Source organism: Polypterus senegalus, chromosome 2 (genome assembly GCF_016835505.1).
Source record: "Polypterus senegalus isolate Bchr_013 chromosome 2, ASM1683550v1, whole genome shotgun sequence".
NCBI classification, from domain to species: Eukaryota; Metazoa; Chordata; class Cladistia; order Polypteriformes; family Polypteridae; genus Polypterus; species Polypterus senegalus.
Window position 1 is genome coordinate 66,041,957 of NC_053155.1, and position 22,009 is coordinate 66,063,965.

At 38.0% G+C, this 22,009-nt stretch overlaps 1 protein-coding gene across 2 annotated transcripts in view; it reads left to right on the top strand.

Annotated features, from left to right (window-relative positions):
* tgfbrap1 (transforming growth factor, beta receptor associated protein 1) overlaps positions 1 to 22,009 on the top strand; it is a 75,462-nt gene that overhangs the window by 2,036 nt on the left and 51,417 nt on the right. For both annotated transcript variants that reach the window (XM_039743876.1, XM_039743877.1), the window contains exons 2-3: positions 5,608 to 6,312; positions 17,787 to 17,981. In XM_039743876.1, the coding sequence (XP_039599810.1) occupies positions 5,628 to 6,312; positions 17,787 to 17,981 (880 nt within the window). In that variant the 5' untranslated portion in view covers positions 5,608 to 5,627. The remainder of the gene's footprint in view (positions 1 to 5,607; positions 6,313 to 17,786; positions 17,982 to 22,009) is intronic.

Sequence of the window (22,009 nt, forward strand, 5' to 3'; positions counted from 1 at the left end):
AGCCTATAGTCCAATGTGGTGGAAAGTAGTTTTCATAATCATTGTGCTAAAGAAAAGTGAGTGGGCTCTTTGCATGGTATATTTTCTGTGAAAGTGTACCAACAGGCTGCCCCAGAAATGTTGCAAACAATTTACATACCTTAAAAAAAAAGAAATCCCATTTTAATCTCATTTAACATGATATTGTACTTTCCTGGCCTCTGTTGTGTTATGTTTTGCCCTGGGAAAACAAGTCAGAAAGTTGTTTTTTTTCGATATGAAAAAATTTTACAACGTTTCACAGAACCTTGTAAATACCAAAATGTTAACATAAATACAGTTAGAATATGTTTGGTTTCCAGTGCTCCAGACCTCACAGTTGAGACAGTAGAAGAGTGTTTCTTTGCACACTTTTGTCATAATATTTTTTTCTTTTGTTTGAGTGTGAGAGGCTAGAATGTCAGTGCCTGATCCACATGATTGACAGGCCCCTTGTATTATTTTAGGCTACCACTGCTCAGGGTTTCGTGGCTTCTACATTTCCCCAACACGAATGACAGTTGCTGCATTGTGAACAGTGCTTAGGGGCTAACCTCTTTCTCGTCCTTCTATTTGATTACAGTTGTTTTTCCTTTTTATCACACATGTACTTGCACCATGGTGAACCATTAGGTGACCAAATTTATCAGGCATACAGTACTGTCCAAAAGTTTGGATACACCTCCTCATTCAATGTGTTTTCTTTATTTTCATGACCATTTACATTTGTAGATTCTCACTGAAGGCATCAAAACTATGAATGAACACACGTGGAGTTATATACTTAACAAAAAAAGTGAAATAACTGAAAACATGTTTTATATTCTAGTTTCTTCAAAATAGCCACCCTTTGCTCTGATTACTGCTTTGCACACTCTTGGCATTCTCTCGATGAGCTTCAACTTATTGATCTTGGCTTTGCCAATGATGCTGTGATCTTTCTCTACTCGATGGAGGATCTGATCAGGGCTTTCAAGAGATTGAGCCAGGTGTCTGAGCTTGTGAATGTCCTGGCATTTAATGACCTCTTGGGCGCAGCCAGCAGTATGTCTGTCTGTGGAGGGAGTGTCAACCTTGTCGAGAGGTTCACTTACCTCTGCAGCGACATTCATGTCTCTGGTGACTCTTCCTATGAAGTCAGTAGACAGATTGGGAGAGCAAGGGGGTCATGAGGTCGCTGGAATAAGGTGTGTGGTGCTCCCGATATCTTTCCAAAGGTATGAAGATCCAAGTCATTAGAGTCCTGGTGCTTCCTGTTTTGCTATATAGTTGCAAGACATGGACTCTATACAGTGACCTGAGACAGTCTGGACTCCTTCGATACTGTGTCTCTTCAAAGAATCCCTGGAGTCCTGAATGAGGCACATTACAACAACAACAACATTTATTTATGTAGCACATTTTCATACAAAAAGTAGCTCAAAGTGCTTTACATAATGAAGAAAAGAAAAATAAAAGACACAATAAGAAATTAAAATAAGACAACATTAGTTAACATAGAAAAGGAGTAAGGTCTGATGGCCAGGGTGGACAGAAAAAAACAAAAAAAAAAACTCCAGACAGCTGGAGAAAAAATGAAATCTGCAGGGGTTCCAGGCCACAGGACCGCCCAGTCCCCTCTGGGCATTTTACCTAACATACTGTAAATGAAATAGTCCTCTTTGTAGTTAGGGTTCTCATGGAGTCACTTGATGTTGATGGTCATACAGACTTCTGGGTTTTTAGTCCATCCATCATTTTTGGAACATCACGTGCTTTGAGCCATCACCAAAAGGACACCGGAAAAGGAAACAGAAGAGAGAGTAGGGGTTAGTACAGATTTTAGAGCCACTATGAATAGTTTATTATAATGAGTTGGATATACAGAGTATCAGGATTTTAATTACAGTGAAGTTATGAGAAGGCCATGTGAAAGTAATGTGTTTTCACTATGCTCCACTGTATTATCCTGGCGAATTCCTATTGGCAGGCTATTCTAGATTTTAGGTGCATAACAGCAGAAGGCGGCCTCACCACTTCTTGAATTTTCTCCCTGCCAGGTAGGATTCAAACCAATTTAAGACACTGCCAGAGAGGCCCACCCATTGACTATGGCGATTTCTAAGAATATTATGATCAATTGTATCAAATGCGGCACTCAGATCTAAGAGGATGAGAACAGATTAATGGCCTCTGTCTACATTTACCCGCAAATCATTTACTACTTTAACGAGTGCAGTTTCTGTGCCGTGATTTGTTCTAAAACCCAACTGAAATTTATCAAGAATAGCATGTTTATTTAGGTGGTCATTTAACTGCATAATGACTGCCTTCTCCAGAATTTTACTTAAGAAAGGCAGGTTAGAGATGGGTCTAAAATTTTCAAGAGCCGAGGGGTCGAGATTATGTTTCTTAAGTAGGGGTTTAACTACAGCAGTCTTAAGACAGTCTGGGAAGACCCCCGTATCTAATGACAAATTTACTATGTCAAGAACATTATCAATTTGCACGCCCGATACTTCTTTGAAAAAATTTGTTGGTATTGGGTCAATGACGCAGATGGAGGGTTTCAGTTGAGAAATTATTTTATGTAAATCAGGTAAATCTATCCTAGTGAAAGAGTTTAATTTGTTTATAACGGAATGCTGGGGTTTAGGAGGATCCTTAGTGTTGGGGAGTTATACTATGTTATTTCTAATATCATTAATTTTTTGTTGAAAAATACAGCAATAGCCTCACAGGTTTTACTGGAAGTACTTAGGAGGCATTCCTTTGAGTTACCTGGGTTTAGCAGGCGATCAATCGTAGAGGATAAGACTCTGGGATTACTAGCATTGTTATTTATAATCTTAGAGAAATAGCAGCTCCTCTCAAGATGAACTGTGTTATTGTATTCTGTTATTTTAACTTTTAATATTTCATAGTGGATAGTTAGTTTAGTCTTCCTCCATTTATGCTCAGCATCTATGGCATGTTCTCTTTAAATCAGACACTCTTTGGGTCTTCCATGGTATAACAATGCTAGAAGATTTTTTAACTGTCTTTTCAGGTGTAACTATGTCAACAGCAGCTCTCACTTTAGTATTAAATCTTTCCACCTTACTATTTACATTATCCCCGCTATTATAGTTGGCACTATAAACGGACTGATTGCTTAGAATGTTTGTAAGTTTTAAAGCTACTGATGAGTCAAAAAAGCTTTTTTTAACAGTATGCTTCTCATGAGTGTTTTCTATCATTGTTTCTATATTAAAAAGTAGAAGAAAATGGTCTGATAGACCAATATCAATGACCTGCTTTATATCAACTTTTAGTCCTTTAGTAATCACTAAGTCTAACGTATGACCTGCCTTATGTTTAGGCTGATTAACGAGCTGTCTCAAATCAAGAGTCCAGGAGGTTCATAAATTCTTTTACTTTTTGGTCACACTGATTATCTATATGAAAATTAAAGTCACCGACTATTAAGAGTGTGTCATAGTTCGTAATTAAAATTAACATTAAGTCAGAGAATTTCTCAAAAAATGACGCATTGAACTTTGGAGGTCTATACACGGATAATACTAGAACGTGAGAATCTCCATGGATAACAACGGCGAGATACTCAAAGGACTTGAATTTACCAAAACTGACATCTTTACATTTTAACCGGCTCGAGTAAATGTTTGCCAAGCCACCGCCTCTTTTTCCTGCATTGTGAGGGAGCATCAGTTACTGCACCATGGCCATGTGGCACGATCTCCTCAGGATTATCTGGTTCGCAGGATCCTAATTGTTCAGGACCTGAGCGACTGGACCAGGCCAAGGGGACGCCCATGTAACACCTGGCTATGGCAGATAGATGGTCATTTCCTGTGTATGAGACTGGACCACGTGTCTGTCTGGGGGGTTGCCAGCCAGGATCCTGAGCTATTTCGTTGTCTGGTGGGTGAGGCAATGCACTGTACCACTGCATGCTCTGTGACCTGAACTGACCTTGTAAGTAATCATAAATAAAATAAATTCATAGACAATTGCTAACATTCCCCACACAATGAGCTTAGGAAATTAAAGAAGAGTGGATGTACATCTATAGATTTATATACCTGGTGCTGATGTGCTTTAGAACTGCACATGGTTGACTGGTAACTCATATGGTGGTGTAGTGGTTAGGGCAGCTGCCCTATAGCTCTGGAGTCCTGAGTTGGAAGTTTTTATGTGCAGTATGCACATTCTTTCAGTATATTTCTGTGTGAGTTTTTTTTTTATTTTTCCCAGTTTTCCTCCAGTATCAGAAAGATGGCAATGTGAGGCTTATAGCTGGTTTTTGATACATGTGAGTATGTGTGTACATGAGAATGCATGTGATAAATTGGTATTTTGTCCATTAATTGTTCCTGCCTTGTGCCCAGTGCTCCTGGGATAGGCTCCAGCTTTGTGCAACCTGAATTTGGATTAAACATGTTAAGGGATAAATGTCATAATTGCCTCATGTAAATCCTAGAAAACGTTTCCATTGTATACCATTTACTTATTTAGTGAGTTTGAAAACAAGACCTCTAAGACACTTGATGAGCTGAAGTTTAAAATGCAATTAAAAAAAATGTAAACAATACCTTTTTTTAAGGTTTTGCTACCTGATGCCTTAAGCTAAATTTTAGGTTGCTGGAAACCATGCCAACTTCTAAGCTAGTATAAGAAATTCATCAAGCACAATTAGTACTATTGCTGACTTTAAATTGCTTTCATTTTCTTATTATCCTCAAAGTGACTTCTGTTAAATAGGCAGCCAACATTTTTAAACAGGCATAAATAATTGAAATTGTCTCAATTAACATTCCTGGATCAAAACTGGTTTAATATGTAATTGAAAAATTATTCAACATGGTTGAATGTGCTTGAATTTGAATAATACAGTTTGATCAATTTAAGTTTTTTTTTTTCTTAATTCTCCTTCCATTTTATGCTCCCAAGTACTTTTTTGGTTCTTGCAGTGATGGTTAAAAGACAATCAAGTCTCTCTCTTTTCTTAATTTGTGGCCTAGGTAACTGAGTCTCATCCATCTTTGTCTTGTCTTCTTCTTGTATTTTTGGTTTTGGGGAAATAATGACAATTTTGATTTGATTTGTTTTTGGTGCAGTATGATGAAAGGTAGATTAGGAGTTCATATTGGTCTTGTTTGCTCTCAGATTTTCAAAGCTGTATAGAGGAATAGATTTAAGATTGTTGATGCATTCACACACTTCTTCAGTTTGTAAACTGTATTGAAAAAATGTTTCTAAGTTTCTAGAATGTGTATCATGCTTTCTGTTTTCTTTATTTAGTCGCTTTTTCAAGGCATGCTATAATGGTTTTTGTTTGATCTTTCTGCTGTGTTGGTACTTTGGCTGTTTGAACACTTCGTCATTTATTTAAGGCCTTATTGGTCTACATACTGTCTCAATCACATTGTCCTCTCCTTAATGAGGTGTATGTGTGAGAGGGCAAAAATCTGTTTTCAAAGCTGAGATGGTCTGACACTGAAATTGGGGTAATTTGCATGTGTGTTGACTCGTTAAGATTAATATTTAAAAATACCAAATGTTTCCTATTGTATTATTTTAATTTTTTTGTTTTTCTTCTTCTTCTAGATGCCTCCTTCAATACCAGAATGAGCATTAAGGCTTTTGAACTTTGTCTTGCTGTAGAGCGAGATCTCTTAATGGGAGACAAAGCCCGTATCAATATTGAATGTATAGAATGCTGCGGCAAAAATCTTTACATAGGCACTAATGACTGCTTCATCTTCCATTTTGTACTTGAAGAAAGGAGTTTGGCAAATGGAAAACAGACCTTTTCTGTTCAGCGGCAACCACACAAATACTTGGGTTTAAAAAAGCCAGTTAATGAACTTAAAGCAGCTTCCGCCCTCAATAGACTAATAGTTTTGTGTGACAATACCATTATGTTGGTTAATATGCTCAGCTTGGACCTCATACCTTCTGGATCTAAAATCAAAGGTGTTGTCACTTTCACTGTGAATGAGAATCCTGTAAGTGGCGATCCATTTTGTGTAGAAATCTGTGTTATTTCTATCAAGAAAAGGACTATACAAATCTATATGGTGTATGAAGATAAAGTGCAAATTGTCAAGGAGCTATCAACACCAGAACAGCCTTCTGCAGTCAGTTTAGATGGGTATTTTCTCTGTCTGGCCTTCACCACACAATATATAATTTTGAATTATAACACTGGAACTTCACAAGATCTTTTTCCATATGACAGCGAGGAGAAGAAGCCCATAGTGAAGAGAGTTGGCCGAGAGGAGTTTCTTTTAGCTGGTCCTGGTGGTTTAGGTAAGATGATCATTTATCAGTGCACCAAATAACATATTACTCTTCTTTCAAGAGCAGTCCCAGTGGAGGGGCACAAATAACCCAGGGATAGGCATGAGCTGGGTAACCAATATTCTGTGACTATATAAAAATATGAAATGTGTGACTACAAAAAGTAACTGGAAAAAATGTACCAATACAGAAGATATTCTGTGTAGGTATATACTGTAAATAGCCCAAGAACTGCTTATTTTGAATGCTTTTACTGCTAAATTAATTTATTGAGCATTAATTCTGTGAAGAATGCTAAATGCATAATGTCAAGATTTGCTTCATATCTAACCTAGGTGTTGTATCACCCATTTTGTCATGTTGCTTAGAAACATTAATTATTCATAAGTCACGTGATTGAATGGGTGTTATTTAATTCAAATCGTGTTCTTCAGTCTTTGTTCTAGCAGCAAGACACCTCTGGCCTGAATTTACGTATTGGGTATATTTCAGTTACTTTTTTGATTATACAGCTTAATATTTTGGGTATTACCTAGCATAAATCTCTAAAATCCTCTAGCAGAAGGAAAGTTACACAGATGAACTATCCATCCATCCATCCATCCATTTTCCAACCCGCTGAATCCGAACACAGGGTCATGGGGGTCCGCTGGAGCCAATCCCAGCCAGCACAAGGCAGGAACCAGTCCTGAGCAGGGTGCCAAACCACCGCAACAGATGAACTTACATGATCTTTGTTTGTCATGATTTCTAAGAGATTTTAAATGAAGCATACAATTATGTGTGATATGTGTTTTTTTTATTTCTTTTGGAGTGGCTTACTTTTGTTGTTGTTGCCAGGCAGTTAATATCTTCTAAAAGGTGCTGCTAATGTGTAAATGTGGTTCATTTCATAAACCAAACTTTTTTGCTTTTAAATACCAAAGGGGAGCCTTCCTCATATTTTGTTCTGATCAAATATTGTCTGTGAGTAATAATACCTTTAATATCTTTTGCAAAAGAATATATCTGCATACTCCCTGCTAGGTAGTTAGGATTGTTAGTTTGTTTTGAAAGCTCTGATCAAACTCCATCTGCATTTTATTTCTTTTTAAATATCTTGCTTTCTGACTAATTGCAATGCAGTTAGTGTGCATTGAAAGAAGCCAGCTGTATGCCCTCCATCTGTTGTTCTTTTTACAGTATTGAGTATTGATAGGACGATCCCCCACAACATTTATCGCAGTTTAACAAAAATGTTCTGAAATGCTGACTGGTTTCTAGAAGGTAGTATTAAAATAAATTCCATGGTCATTTTGTGTGAATGCTTGTGAAATAGGATATCCCCTGTCTCACTGATTGTAGTTTTCATAGCCTTATTTTCTAATATACAATGATTAGAAAAAGTTTGGCTAGTTTGAATCTTTAAAATATCATCTCTTGATAGTAACATGCTTAAACTAGAAAATGGTAGACGACCTTGATCATGACCAAAGGCAGTACAGGTCCAGGTAATCATAATTAATTACCCGATGCAAAAAAAAGTTTATATTTTAAACTTTAGGTACAAACTAACTGTGTTAATTTTATAAGACAATGTGATAATGTTATTGTCGGGCAGAATGTTGTTGTGGTAAAGGCTTTAGGCCTAAGACTTCAGACCCTAACAAATTCCACTACTGACACTGTGTGACCATGAGCAAGTCACTTCATCTACCTGTGTTCCAGTTGCAAAAGCTAAAGAAATGTATCTTGTTGTATTTTGAATGTTGCAAATTGCCATGGATAAAGGCATCAGTCACATAATCTCTCTATTATAAAAAAAATCCTAGAGAGAAACAGTAGGGTGACAATACATGATCTTATAAGATCACGGAAGACACTTAAAAGACCCACGAGACTAAAGAGATTGGCCACGGAGCGTCTTTCGGGGACCTTAAACATGAGACTTTGTGCTAAGAGATTGACCCAGGACCGTCTCGCGATGACATAGAACATGAGATAGAACATGAGATGTAATGTCACAAAATTTCTTTATTGTAGGGGTGCTTTCAACCCCTAAATATTTATATATTGAAATGTACTTTTTTTTTTAGTGGATATCTACTGGCTTAGATGTACCATCCTGCCATACACTATATACTATGTATGTATGTGTATTTGTATATAAGCATTTGTCAGAGGAAAATGATTAGACAAACAGGAATTCAGAGGGTGTCGGTCATCCATGAACTACTGAATACTTTACTTTCTGTATTTTCATCCATAGTATGTAAAGTATAAAAAAGTTTTGCAAAACACAGAGTTGTCACAGAATTCAAGCTTTTTTTCAGTAAATACAAACAGATATATGGGAGGTATTTTCTGCAAAAATTAAAATGAAAATTATAAAATCAAAATGCAATGTCTCTTTTGCAATTTCATTTCAAGTCTGCCCAGAGTTGCCCAGTTGTCAGTCTCTCAGCTGTCTCTAACCCTGTACTGCTGCTGCAAGTGACACTCCAGGTTACAGATCTGAGTCTCAAGGATCTCATGCACCTCCGCCGAAAAGCCATTGCGGTGCTTGGTGTTAACGGTACAATATACTACAAAAATACAGTGTCCTGTTTCCACTTAAATGCAAATAAATCTAAACTATGATACAATAAAGGCTAATTTCTGTCATGTTAAATATTGTAATTAAATTGCACATTAACATGGTCTTCAGATTTTGTGAGATGATTTTGCTGTGAAGTTTGCAGTATAGGGGTGAAAAGGTCAAAATTGTGTATTAAACACAGTCAAAGTGAGATGTATTCTATTGATCAAAGTGGCTCTACAGCTACAAAATACAAAAAATGGTGAGAAATCAATGTACAAAGCCTCGCCCATTAACCTGTGCTGTTTGCATGTGGAGAACTTGCAAATGAAAATGCAAAGTGGAAATGTTTTTTACTTTTCTTTTTTGCACCTTCATTGCAGTTCAGGCTCAAAATGAAATTGCAAATGGGGTTATTTCATTTTTAATTTTAATTTGTGCAGCATTTTTGCATGCAGAATTTGAAAATGAAATTGTGAATGGGGTTATTTCATGTTCATTTTTGCAGCCTTTTGCATGCAGAGTTTGAAAGTGAAATTGCGAACGAGAAATTGCATTTTCGTTTTATAATCATTTTCATTTTTGCAGAAAATACCTCCTATAGGAATCAAGGTGCTTTTTTATTTCATAATTATACTCCTCTGAAGTTTAAGAAATGTAGTTGTAAGTTCTTAACAAATAATAGGCAAGATCTTTCTTCTTTTTAGGCAAAATAAACAAGCATTCAAAGATTGAAAAAGCAACCTTCCAAAAAAGACCAAACACGTAAATATATTTGTTTTTTCTTGCTGTTCACAAATTTCGAAAAATAAGTTCTAAGAACATGTAACTCAATAGCTTATGATTTAAGATGTTCAAACTCTTAGTTACACTATTATAGGTAGTGGGAAGGCACACAGATTCCTTTAACTAAAATGTGTGTTCTTCAATCGGCTACACGCAGCATGATTCCCCATTGTTCCTCATTCCGAAGTGAGCTCAGAATGCAAAACAAAATCTAAACTCTTACTATCAGTTATACTCATTAACTAAATTATTTTACATTACAAATTTCCTTGAAATAGTGATTTTTTTTTTGTGTGCACAGAAATTAAAGTTACTAAAAGCAAACTGCTTTGATAAATCTCTATTTGGAAAATAAAACTAAAAAGTTACTTAATCCCCATAATATATTAAAAAAAAATGGGTGAGTCTAACTTTCCAGCACATCGTTGTCGCTAGTTGGACCCTGGTTGCTCCTGCTTATTTTGCCTATTTCTTCTGCTTCAGTGTTTCTATAAAGTGCACCTTCTCCTGTGATTACGGTTCTTATGATCATTCAGCAGGGGGCAATTATTCACAATTCTTATTAGAAATTCATTTTTTATGCTGCATTGCCTTCTCTGCCCAGCCAAAATACAGAACAATTGCATGATGACCACATGAACCAAAATAGGAATATTTTTAATAAATGCAAATGAATGTATGCATTGTTATACAGTTTTATTATTTTTTGCCACTATTGGTTGTAGTTAACTATAAAGTTTCAAGTTTATAGTGTCAAAAATATTTTATGGATTTAAGCTTAATAAACAGTGACAGTATAGAATCAGTGGTGTGCTTGGACTTATGGCTTATTTGTTTAAGTGTGTTTGTTATTTCATTATCAATATATTTTATTTCCCCTCACCCATTACTTTGCAGCAACTGTTGACTGTTTTGTGACCATAGGCTTTTATATCTAATGCTGCTTCCTGTGTTTTATAGACATGTTTTCTTTGATACATTATTTTTTTTTTTGCATGTAGACAGGTCCTTGATTTTCTTATCATTTACCTTCCTTTTGACATTCTTTCTGCCTTCCATGTGACCATTTTCCCTCAAATCTCCAATTAATGATATCTCCTAGCATTCCTTTCGTGCCTTAACCACATATCCCAGCCAATTTCTCTGTCTCGTTTGAATTGTTCTAATCAGTGTCCTTTCAAAATGTTATTGAATCTGTTAAATACAAATTGAATGCCAGAAGAATGCCACACAGTTTTATTCTTTACATGGATTCGTAACACCTTAACATCAACTGTTGCTTTTAGAATTTCTAAAATTTGTCACTGCTGATCCATGATATACAGTACTTTAATAAACCACTACCAAAAACAAAGTTACATATGAGCACTTATCTAATGTCCATACACTAATTTAATCCAGTTATCTGGTTCTGGATCTTGGAAAGCTGTTGTCCACCAAAACATTGTGGGTATATGGCTGCAACCAACCTGGGGTAGGGCACTAGTCCATCAATTAGCATACTCATACACTGATACTCACACCAGACCAATAGCCAAACATATGCATCTTTGGAAGGCGGAAAACTTGTCTACTTGGAGGTTCACTGTTTGTGTGGAGGGCAGCTAGTCCATGGCTGCTTACATTCATTTATACACTCACACTTATATCAGCTGAGTCACAAGTTAATGTGCACATTTTTGGAATATATGGTGTAATGGGGGGTAACCTTCACAGGGAGAATATGCAAGCCACCTGCCTCAACAGGTAGTTCTCATTTTGCGATTCATATTTAATATGAACATTGTTTATTTTAAAAACACAAAATGTTTCTGATCATCAAACACATTTAACCTTTAGTCAAATATAACACAAGTAAACACAAAATGCAGTTTTTAAATGATGGTTTTAATTATTTAGGGAGAAAAAATCCAAACCTACATGGCCCTGTGTGAAAAAGTAATTGCCCCCTGAACCTAATAACTGGTTGGGCCACCCTTAGCAGCAATAACTGCAATCAAGCGTTTGCAATAACTTGCAATGAGTCTTTTACAGCGCTCTGGAGGAATTTTGGCCCACTCATCTTTGCAGAATTGTTGTAATTCAGCTTTATTTGAGGGTTTTCTAGCATGAACCGCCTTTTTAAGGTCATGCCATAGCATCTCAATTGGATTCAGGTCAGGACTTTGACTAGGCCACTCCAAAGTCTTCATTTTGTTTTTCTTCAGCCATTCAGACGTAGATTTGCTGGTGTGTTTTGGGTCATTGTCCTGTTGCAGCACCCAAGATCGCTTCAGCTTGAGTTGACGAACAGATGGCCGGACATTCTCCTTCAGGATTTTTTGGTAGACAGTAGAATTCATGGTTCCATCTATCACAGCAAGCCTTCCAGGTCCTGAAGCAGCAAAACAACCCCAGACCATCACACTACCACCACCATATTTTACTGTTGGTATGATGTTCTTTTTCTGAAATGCTGTGTTCCTTTTACGCCAGATGTAACGGGACATTTGCCTTCCAAAAAGTTCAACTTTTGTCTCATCAGTCCACAAGGTATTTTCCCAAAAGTCTTGGGAATCATTGAGATGTTTCTTAGCAAAATTGAGACGAGCCCTAATGTTCTTTTTGCTTAACAGTGGTTTGCGTCTTGGAAATCTGCCATGCAGGCCGTTTTGCCCAGTCTCTTTCTTATGGTGGAGTCGTGAACACTGACCTTAATTGAGGCAAGTGAGGCCTGCAGTTCTTTAGACGTTGTCCTGGGGTCTTTTGTGACCTCTCGGATGAGTCGTCTCTGCGCTCTTGGGGTAATTTTGGTCGGCCGGTCACTCCTGGGAAGGTTCACCACTGTTCCATGTTTTTGCCATTTGTGGATAATGGCTCTCACTGTGGTTCGCTGGAGTCCCAAAGCTTTAGAAATGGCTTTATAACCTTTACCAGACTGATAGATCTCAATTACTTCTGTTCTCATTTGTTCCTGAATTTCTTTGGATCTTGGTATGATGTCTAGCTTTTGAGGTGCTTTTGGTCTACTTCTCTGTGTCAGGCAGCTCCTATTTAAGTGATTTCTTGATTGAAACAGGTGTGGCAGTAATCAGGCCTGGGGGTGGCTACGAAATTGAACTCAGGTGTGATACACCACAGTTAGGTTATTTTATAACAAGGGGGCAATTACTTTTTCACACAGGGCCATGTAGGTTTGGATTTATTTTCTACCTATATAATAAAAACCATCATTTAAAAACTGCATTTTGTGTTTACTTGTGTTATATTTGACTAATGGTTAAATGTGTTTGATGATCAGAAACATTTTGTGTGACAAACATGCAAAAGAATAAGAAATCAGGAAGAGGGCAAATAGTTTTTCACACCACTGTATATTTAATCACAATATCCAGAAGTTTTCAGCTTCAGGTTTTGGGGTCAGATGACAGTAAAACTGAAATTCTTATGTGGCAGGGAAACTGGAAATATAAAGAAATGTATTGTTTTGAATTTGATAGTAGTTGCACTAGGTGTTAATTGTTTGTAAATAAACTGCTCAAAAAAATTAAAGAAACCCTTTGAAAACACATCAGATCTCAATGGGGAAAAAATCCTGCTGGATGTCTATACTGATATGGACTGGGTAATATGTTACAAATGAAAGGATGCCACATTGTTTGATGGAAATGAAAATTATCAACCTACAGAGGGCTGAATTCGAAGCCCCCCCCCCAAAAAATCTAAGTGAAAAAATGATGTGGCAGGCTAGTCCATTTTGCCGAAAATTCATTGCAGCAACTGTAGTACTAGGTTGTTGTACCGTGTTAGCCATTATGAATGTAGAGAAAAGCCAAGCAAAATGACACCTTTTATTGGCTAACTAAAAAGATTACAATATGCAAGCTTTCGAGGCAACTCAGGCCCCTTCTTCAGGCAAACATTGCAGCAACTCAAAATCGTACTCGGTAGTTTGTATGGACCCCACGTGCTTGTATGCATGCCCGACAATGTTGGGGCATGCTCCTAATGAGACGACGGAGGGTGTCCTGGGGGATCTCCTCCCAGATCTGGACCAGGGCATCACTGAACTCCTGGACAGTCTGAGGTACAACCATTGCTTTGTCAGATGGACTGAAACATAATGTCCCAGAGGTGTTCTATTAATGGTATCAATTTCTTCATCCTCCAGGGCCTGCCTGCATACTCTTGCCACATGAGCCCGGGAGTTGTCGTGCACCAGGAGGATCCCAGGACCCACTGCACCGGCATAGGGTCTGACAATGGATCCAAGGATTTCATCCTAATACCTAATGGCAGTCAAGGTGCCGTTGTCTAGCCTGTAGAGGTCTGTGCGTCCCTCCATGGATATGTCTCCCCCAGACCATCATTGATCCACCACCAAACCGGTCACGCTGAAGGATGTTACAGACAGCATAATGTTCTCCACAGCTTCTCCAGACTCATTCAGTCGGAGGTCGGGCCCTCTGGCCACCCTCATGAAGTCTGTTTCTGATTGTTTGGTCAGAGACATTCACACCTGTGGCCTGCTGGAGGTCATTTTATAGGGCTCTGGCAGTGCTCATCCTGTTACTCCTTGCCCAAAGGAGCAGATACCGGTCCTACTGATGGGTTAAGGACCTTCTATGGTCCAGCTCTCCTAGAGTAACTGCCTGTCTCCTGGAATCTAATCCATGCCCTTGAGACTGAGCTGGGAGACACCACAGACCTGGCAATGGCACGTATTGATGTGCCATCCCAGAGAAGTTGCACTACCTGTTCAACTTCTGTAGGTTCCAGGTATCGCCTCATGCTACCAGTAGTGATACTGACTGTAGCCAAATGCCAAACTAGTTAAAAATGGTCAGAAAAGATGAGGAGGGAAAAATGTCAGTGGGCTCCACCTGTTAAACCATTCCTGTTTTGGGGGTCATCTCATTGTTGCCCCTCTAGTGCACCTGTTGCTTATTTCATTAACACCAAAGCAGCTGAAAGTGATTAATAACCCACTCTGCTACTTAACTGACCAGATCAATATCCCAGAAGTTTCATTGACTTGATGCTATACTCTGATTAAAAAGTGTTCTTTTAATTTTTTTGAGCAGTATATATCGCACAATTTATTGTAATTGTGTTTTTTTTGGTTTTGCACATATTTGTTCATGTGTTGGGAGGACACATGAACTGAAGAGTAAAATGCTCCCAGAATAATTTCTTTTCTGGTTAAACTTTTGATCACTTTGCTCAAGGGGCTTTATAGGAGGGGTATATAAGAAATGTTTTAGTAGGTTAGTCCTGCAATCTTTACTCACTGCCTGGATTCCTGGAGGGATGGCCATACACTGCCATCATTTGCTTTGTGCTTAATTTCTTTAGTTAATTGGTGTTCTCTATTTCCCTCACTAAATCTTAATGTCTATTCTGTCAGAAGCCTCTTGGAACATTCAGGGCTTGGGTCAAATATTAAGAGGAGTGTCTTTCATTATATATGGTACAGAAGAGTGGATGTTTAATTTTTTACAAGAATCCAAGTTGCTCTTTATCAGTGTGTCCAGTTCCAAGAAGAGGTGGCTGATAATCCTTATGCCCCATAAGTTACAAGTTTAAAAAATTGAGTGTGGTCTTATCGATAACACATGTGTGAACTGAGTTCAGAATAACACGATTCAACATACTGTCCAAGTCCTTATCAATCAAGCTTCCTAATGTTCATAACGAGAGAGTCTTTAACAGATTATTATATAATACTGGGCATCATGGGATTGATAAACTCCCTCCTCTATTTGCCACCGTGTTCTTCATTCAATGAGGTGTCACCCGTTGCATGGCTGCACTCGGATCCTAATCTGGGATCCTGAGGTGGTTTGTCATGTGGTGGGTGCAGCAATGCGTAGTATCAGTGCATGCTCCTAACCACCACCACCACCTCCTCCTCCTCCTCCTCCTCATTCAACCCATTTGTTGTGCAAGTTTGCCTCTGATCTAAATTTTGTCAATTTCCTTTATCCCTCAGCCAAGACATTTTTGTTCTTTTCTCCTCATGATTGTACTTATTGTAGGGTTTACTCTATTTTTATTTCAGAATCATTGATTAAATTCCCCTTTAACAGAAGTTTGGGATCACTGTGTCATGCTGTATGTCACTTTAAACTGCAGCTGCCTCCTTTACAATGCTGGTCACTGACATTTTAATATTTCTTCAGAATTCTGAGTTTTGCACAAAGTTACTCCGGTATTTTGGAAGAGGTCATAGAAATAAATTCAGATTGTGTTTGGGATCCTATATATGTATGGCTTTAAAAGGAATTGTACGTAATTTTGTAAACACAGGCAAAGAGTACGGGAGCTAGTCTAATTTTATGTCTTTCAGAGAAGTAAGCCCTCTTGTGGTGGACCTGGTAGATGAATTAATGAAATCTAATACTTCGTCTGAATTAAATTCCCTGCTGCTTAATAAGATTGAATTTGAAATTCACTGCACCAGGACGCAATATTATATCTATAGTGTTAAGACTAGTAATGGTTAACATTAAAGATAAAAGATATGAAGCATTCATATGTATGTATTTATATGTATACACTTAACAAGGCGCAGCACGGTGGCACAGTGGTAGTGCTGCTGCCTCGCAATAGGGAGACCTGAGTTTGCTTCCTAAATCCTCCCTTCGGGGAGTTTGTATGTTCTCCCCATGTCTGCGTGGGTTTCCTCCGGGTGCTCCGGTTTCCTCCCACAGTCCAAAGACATGCAGGTTAGGTGAATTGGCGATCCTAAATTGTCCCTAGTGTGTGCTTGGTGTGTGAGTGTGTGCCCTGTGGTGGGCTGGTGCCCTGCCCGGGATTTGTTCCTGCCTTGAGCCCTGTGCTGGATGTGATTGGCTCCAGCAAGCCCCCGTGGCCGTGTGTTAGGATATAGTGGGTTGGAAAATGACTGACCGACTGACACTTAACTTACAACTTTTTTTGAAAATTATCACTTTTTTTCTGAAATTGTACATTTTTCTACATCCTCTAATAATCCACTCAGTGAGATTAATTCTATTCTAGATATACTGCCTCTCCCCTCCTAAATGGATGATGCTGTTAAAGCTAAAGGACACTTTTGAGTAAATGTCTCCAAAGATGGTGCAAAGTGTGGACGGTTTGCTCCACAGTGCTATTCTCTGCTTTTCAGAAGCAGCTGGCACCACCTTATCACCAACTAATGAACTGTGGTACTTCATCATCTAAAATGAAGTGATTTGCCCTGATTACACTCCTTAATACTGGGCAAAGATACCACAAACTGCTATAGCTCCTAATTTCATGGATGAATTCTTATTCTAATTTTCTAGAAAATCTTTTAGCTATACATCTACTGTATAACAGATTATTTTTAAGTTAATTGTTGCTGATCAGTCTTTTTTTATCTGATCCTGTCCGTCTGCAAACAAATTTAAACTTCTGCTGCATATTCACTCGCTCAATATATAGATAGTTTTTGACTATGCATGGTATGGACTTGAATTTCATTTAGCAGATTATGAACATAATAGGATTTGTTGAAAACTTTATACTCTTTCTCCACAGCTGTAATCTTTACTACTTCAAATAACTTCTGTCTCTTCTAGGTATTCAGGATTGCCTATTCTGTTGCTTTTTAATCTTAATCTTAAACTCTCATTCGTCATCCTTCTCAAGACTTGATTCCTCCTTTTATAGCCAATGGCTGTCAGTTAAAATTTTGCTTTACACTGGTGATAGTTTGCTCTTTCTTGGGAATGCCCCATCTGATCTCCCATATGTGCATAGCTTGTTTATTTAATTTGAAAATGTATGGAGTTATACAAAAAATTGATCTAAATCTGCTCTTCTTTCGTCTAGGTCCTCTCTCCTGTTACCATTTCACTCTAGACTAGCAATCATTACAATGGTTCCTTGTTTTAATTTTTTTAGTGCAATGTTTCCCTTTCCTCGCCTCTTAGGTACTAACTAGACTTTATATTCTGTTTCTTGTGGAGTTATAAAAGGCCTTACATTAAACACCAGTCTTTCATTCATATCTGATCTGAGGGAGGTATATTTTTAGTGTACTACTACTGCATTAACACTATGCATAAACAAGGTCTATAATATAACATGATTGCAAAATGTCATTTTACTATTCTGTAATGCTAAATTGTCAGTTTTTTGTCTGTTTTTACAGGAATGTTTGCTACAGCAGCAGGAGTTTCACAGCGTGCACCAGTCCATTGGTCAGAGAATGTAATTGGAGCAGCAGTGTGCTATCCTTATGTTCTGGCTCTGGATGATGGATTTGTTACCATTCATAGCATGTTGGACCAGCAGCTAAAGCAGACAGTGTCTTTTCGGGATGGGCACATTCTACAGGATTTTGAAGGTATTTTTATAACTTCAAAGGCATACTGAATTCAGATGCCAAAAACTATAAGGTCAATTTGAAAAGTTGGTAATCAAGTAGAAAGCTGTAGGCCTGTATTACTATTTGCAAACATAGCTACTGATAACATAGTTTGTTGAAGTATTTAATGCTTTGTAAGAGTTTTTCTCACTTCCTTTTGTGTTTATGTGCAGAATTATCTTAACATTCTACAAACTGAATGCATTCCCTGGTAGGTTTTTTTGTAATTCGTGTCCCCAGAGTTTTGTCTGTCTGTGTTCTTCTCATAGATTGATAACAAGAAATACTAACTCTTTTGCTATGTCCTTTTTGACTCAGATTTATGGTTCATGTTTTGAGCCCAGTTTAATATGCTAAATTTCTTATTTATTGGCTTTGACCTACGTTTGCTTTTCTGTCTTCATCTTTTGAACCTTAATTGTTTCTTCCTGTGCAGTTATTGCAGAAAAATTGAGTTCCTGATATGGAGAGTGTTAATATCTGACTTGAAAAACTAGAAGCCATACAAGAATGTCAGGCCCAACAAGTAAATGGCCTTCACCATGTTTGGTTCTTTTATTGACGAATTTATAGGTCTAGTCAAGTGAAAGAAATCGGAGTGCTTATGAAATAGTTAATGAACAATAACACAAAGGGAAATTTCAATGAAAGCGGTGATTTAAAGAGACTAATACATTTCATTATTCTACTGGGAGGGGGATATAAATATAAATCCTTGTTTAAAGAACTCTATGGTGAATTCAGTAACACTTAATAGACCAGAGTAACAGGCCATAATTGATTCTGGTGCAGCAGACATTAATGGATACTTTAAAAATATCTCTGATTCTGTTCAAGATCAAACTACACATTTTGACAAGTGGTAGCACTCCAAATGAGGATGGAGCTTTGAGATATGTTACTCCTTACACTGGGGTCTGTACTGAGATATTGCATGAAGAAAAAATTACATTATTTTGTTTTTAAATCAGATAGAATAAATATACCTTAGATATGACTTCACAGAACCACAGTTAACTAGCATACAAAGAATAGTGTTCTCTCTTGGTCAGATGTCTTAATGTTAAGTCACAGCAACTCAGTCAGATCCCCCAAGAAGAAAGAATTTCACAGTGCTCTGTACATGTGACAGTATTGAATCTATGAACCATATGTACATTCCTTGCCAGTCAGTTCTACCTAATCTTTATTAAATTCTGGTCATGTTTACATCCCAGTCATAATTTAGTTTGAAGTGTTAAAATAACATTTTTACTGTCAAAGGCTGCTACATCCAGATCCATTTCACTTATGTCTTATCACTAAGCTTGCTTTGATTGAAATCCTTATCCCTTGCCTTTTAGGTTTTAGGCCCTCATGGCAGCCCCATGTAGCTTTTTCAGATTAAGCCCGATCTGCCACCAAGCACTCATAATGGTGGCTGTTTTATGTACATTATACTGGGTAATAGCAGTGAAAAGAAAACTAAGTCCTTGGACAAAGCTTCTAATTTGCCAGTCAGTCTGCATATCCATCCTTGCCCATAGTGGTGGAAGTAAGGTTTCTGCTCAAGCTTTCTGTGTTCATTTTCTGCAAAAGGGTGAAATTCAGTAATACACTACATACTCAGATAAGAATTGCTGCTTCTCTAGTTTAAGAAGAGTCAGTTAAAGTGGTATAGGCATATAGTTATGATGCCTCCAGGTACTTCTTTGAGGGGTTTACAAGGTGTGGCCGACCTGGGAGAAGTCCAAGGGGCAGAAACATAACACAGTGAAGGTATTATATCTCTGAACTGGCCTGGGAGTGTATGAGAATTCCTCAGTTGGGCTGGAGGAAGTTTCTTGTCAACATGTTGCCATCATAGCCCTCGTCAAGATAAGTAGTATGAAAACAGAAATGGGTGCCTGTAATATTCTTTAAAGATTTATAATAGTAACTGCAAAATGAAACGTTTGTTTTGCCAATGGCATCCCTTGATCCAAACAATTAATGCTGCCAAATCAGCGATGCATGAAAATAAATATCCTGAACATAATATTCTCATGCTACTTAATTCCATATCAGGGTAGGAGGGAACTGAAGATGATCTCAGCAGCTTTGCGTGTAAGGCAGGAACCAGCCCTAGATGAGAAGAGGGAATCCATTCCCGGGCTCCCGGATTCTCAGACATTTTTTATTCCCACATTCCAGGGAATGAAACTGCTATAACTCCCAGGAAACCGGGATCGGCCAAGCTTGCATATATAGCGTGTAAAAATCATTAAGGAAATAACAGAGTTATAGTTGAAAATGATTAAGTGGCACGGTTTTTTGGCCCATGGTGTAGTGTGTTGCCGATTAATTCAGTCAACAACATACCAGCAGCAGTCAGTCAGTCTGCCGGCTCCGACTAAGACTGAGCATAGTGGACTGGGAAGAGTCTGCACCCTGTAGCTCATGAATGCCGGGACGGGGCAGACTTCACTGATGTCTGTCAGACAACAGCTTTGAATAGCAACTTGTAATTGCAATGCATCAGTCTGTTGCATCCGCATTATCTGTGCCAAGAAACTTGCCATCACAGAATGATGACAAGAAACTGGATGCATCAGTAAAAGCTGAGATGGTGGTGTTTCAGAGTAACGGCAAGTGTAGGCGTTGTTTAGAACAAGTGTATCAGTATCTGATGACTGTGCCGCCTACTTCAGTGGAGGCAGAGCGTGCTTTCTCTGTGGCTGGTGTACTCTGCATGAAGTGCACTCTCGTCTGGATGACCGCACGCTGGACACATTGTGCTTTCTACACTCTTATTACTGCAACTAACTAGATAATTGTACTTATATGACAGCATGAACTGCTTGTAGATAAGGTTAGTCTTTTGTTGGTGTCAACATATTGCAGTAGTTTTATTATAAATAAGTGTCGGTCGTTCTAAAACCGTTCACGTGTGAGATGCCCGTGCACTGTGTCATCCCCGGGAGCTATGGATTCCTGGGAATGACATGCAGGATTCCCAAATTCCCGGGAATGGATTCCCTAAATGAGACTCCAGTTAATGACAGGCCTGACTTTTTCATATGCACACTTGGCTAGTTTAGACATTTCTTCTCTCTTTTTTTTTATTTTTTTTATTATTAATTTTATTGCAACCCATACAAATCAATAAAAAATTTACAAAAAGAAAAATTGAGTTAAGAACAAATCGATAAACCCCTCCCCTGAGAGAGAGAGAGCAAGCCAAACGTCATGAAATTTAAGACCTGTAAACATACCTAAATTAATAAATTCTCTGTGCTTTATGAGATTATTTTAAAATATTACTGATTAGATCCTGCCATGTTTTGAAAAAAGTCTGTATGGATCCTCTAACTGAGTATTTGATTTTTTCCAATTTCAAATAATATAACACATCAGTTTCCCACTGACTTAAAAGAGGAGAGTTTGGGTTCTTCCAGTTTATCAGAATAAGTCTGCGTGCAAGTGTAGTGAATGCAATTACAGTTTGTTTGTCTTTCTCCACCTTAAACCCATCTGGAAGAACCCCAAACACAGCTGTTAATGGGTTAGGAGGGATTGTGAGTCCAAGGCTGTCTGAAAGGTAATTAAAAATTTTCGTCCAGAATGATGTTAATTTGGTGCAGGCCCAGAACATGTGACCCAGTGAGGCTGGAACTAGTTTGCAGCGTTCGCAGGTTGGATCATGCCCTGGAAACATTTTGGAGAGTTTTAGTGAGACAGATGTGCTCGATATATAATTTTAAGTTGTATAATTGTATGCTTTGCGCATATGGAGCTCGAGTGAATTCTCTGCATTGCTACTTTCCACTCCTTTTCTGATATATTAATTGAGAGATCTTTTTCCCAGTGACCTCTTGGATCTTTGAAAGGGAGGGATTGTAAAATGATTTTATATATTGTAGAGATGGAGTCTAAGTCCTTGAGATTGAGCAATATTTTTTCCAGCATGGATGTGGGTGCAAGATGAGGAAAATCTGGAAGGTTCTGTTTAACAAAGTTCCTGATTTGAAGATAGTGAAAAAAATGTG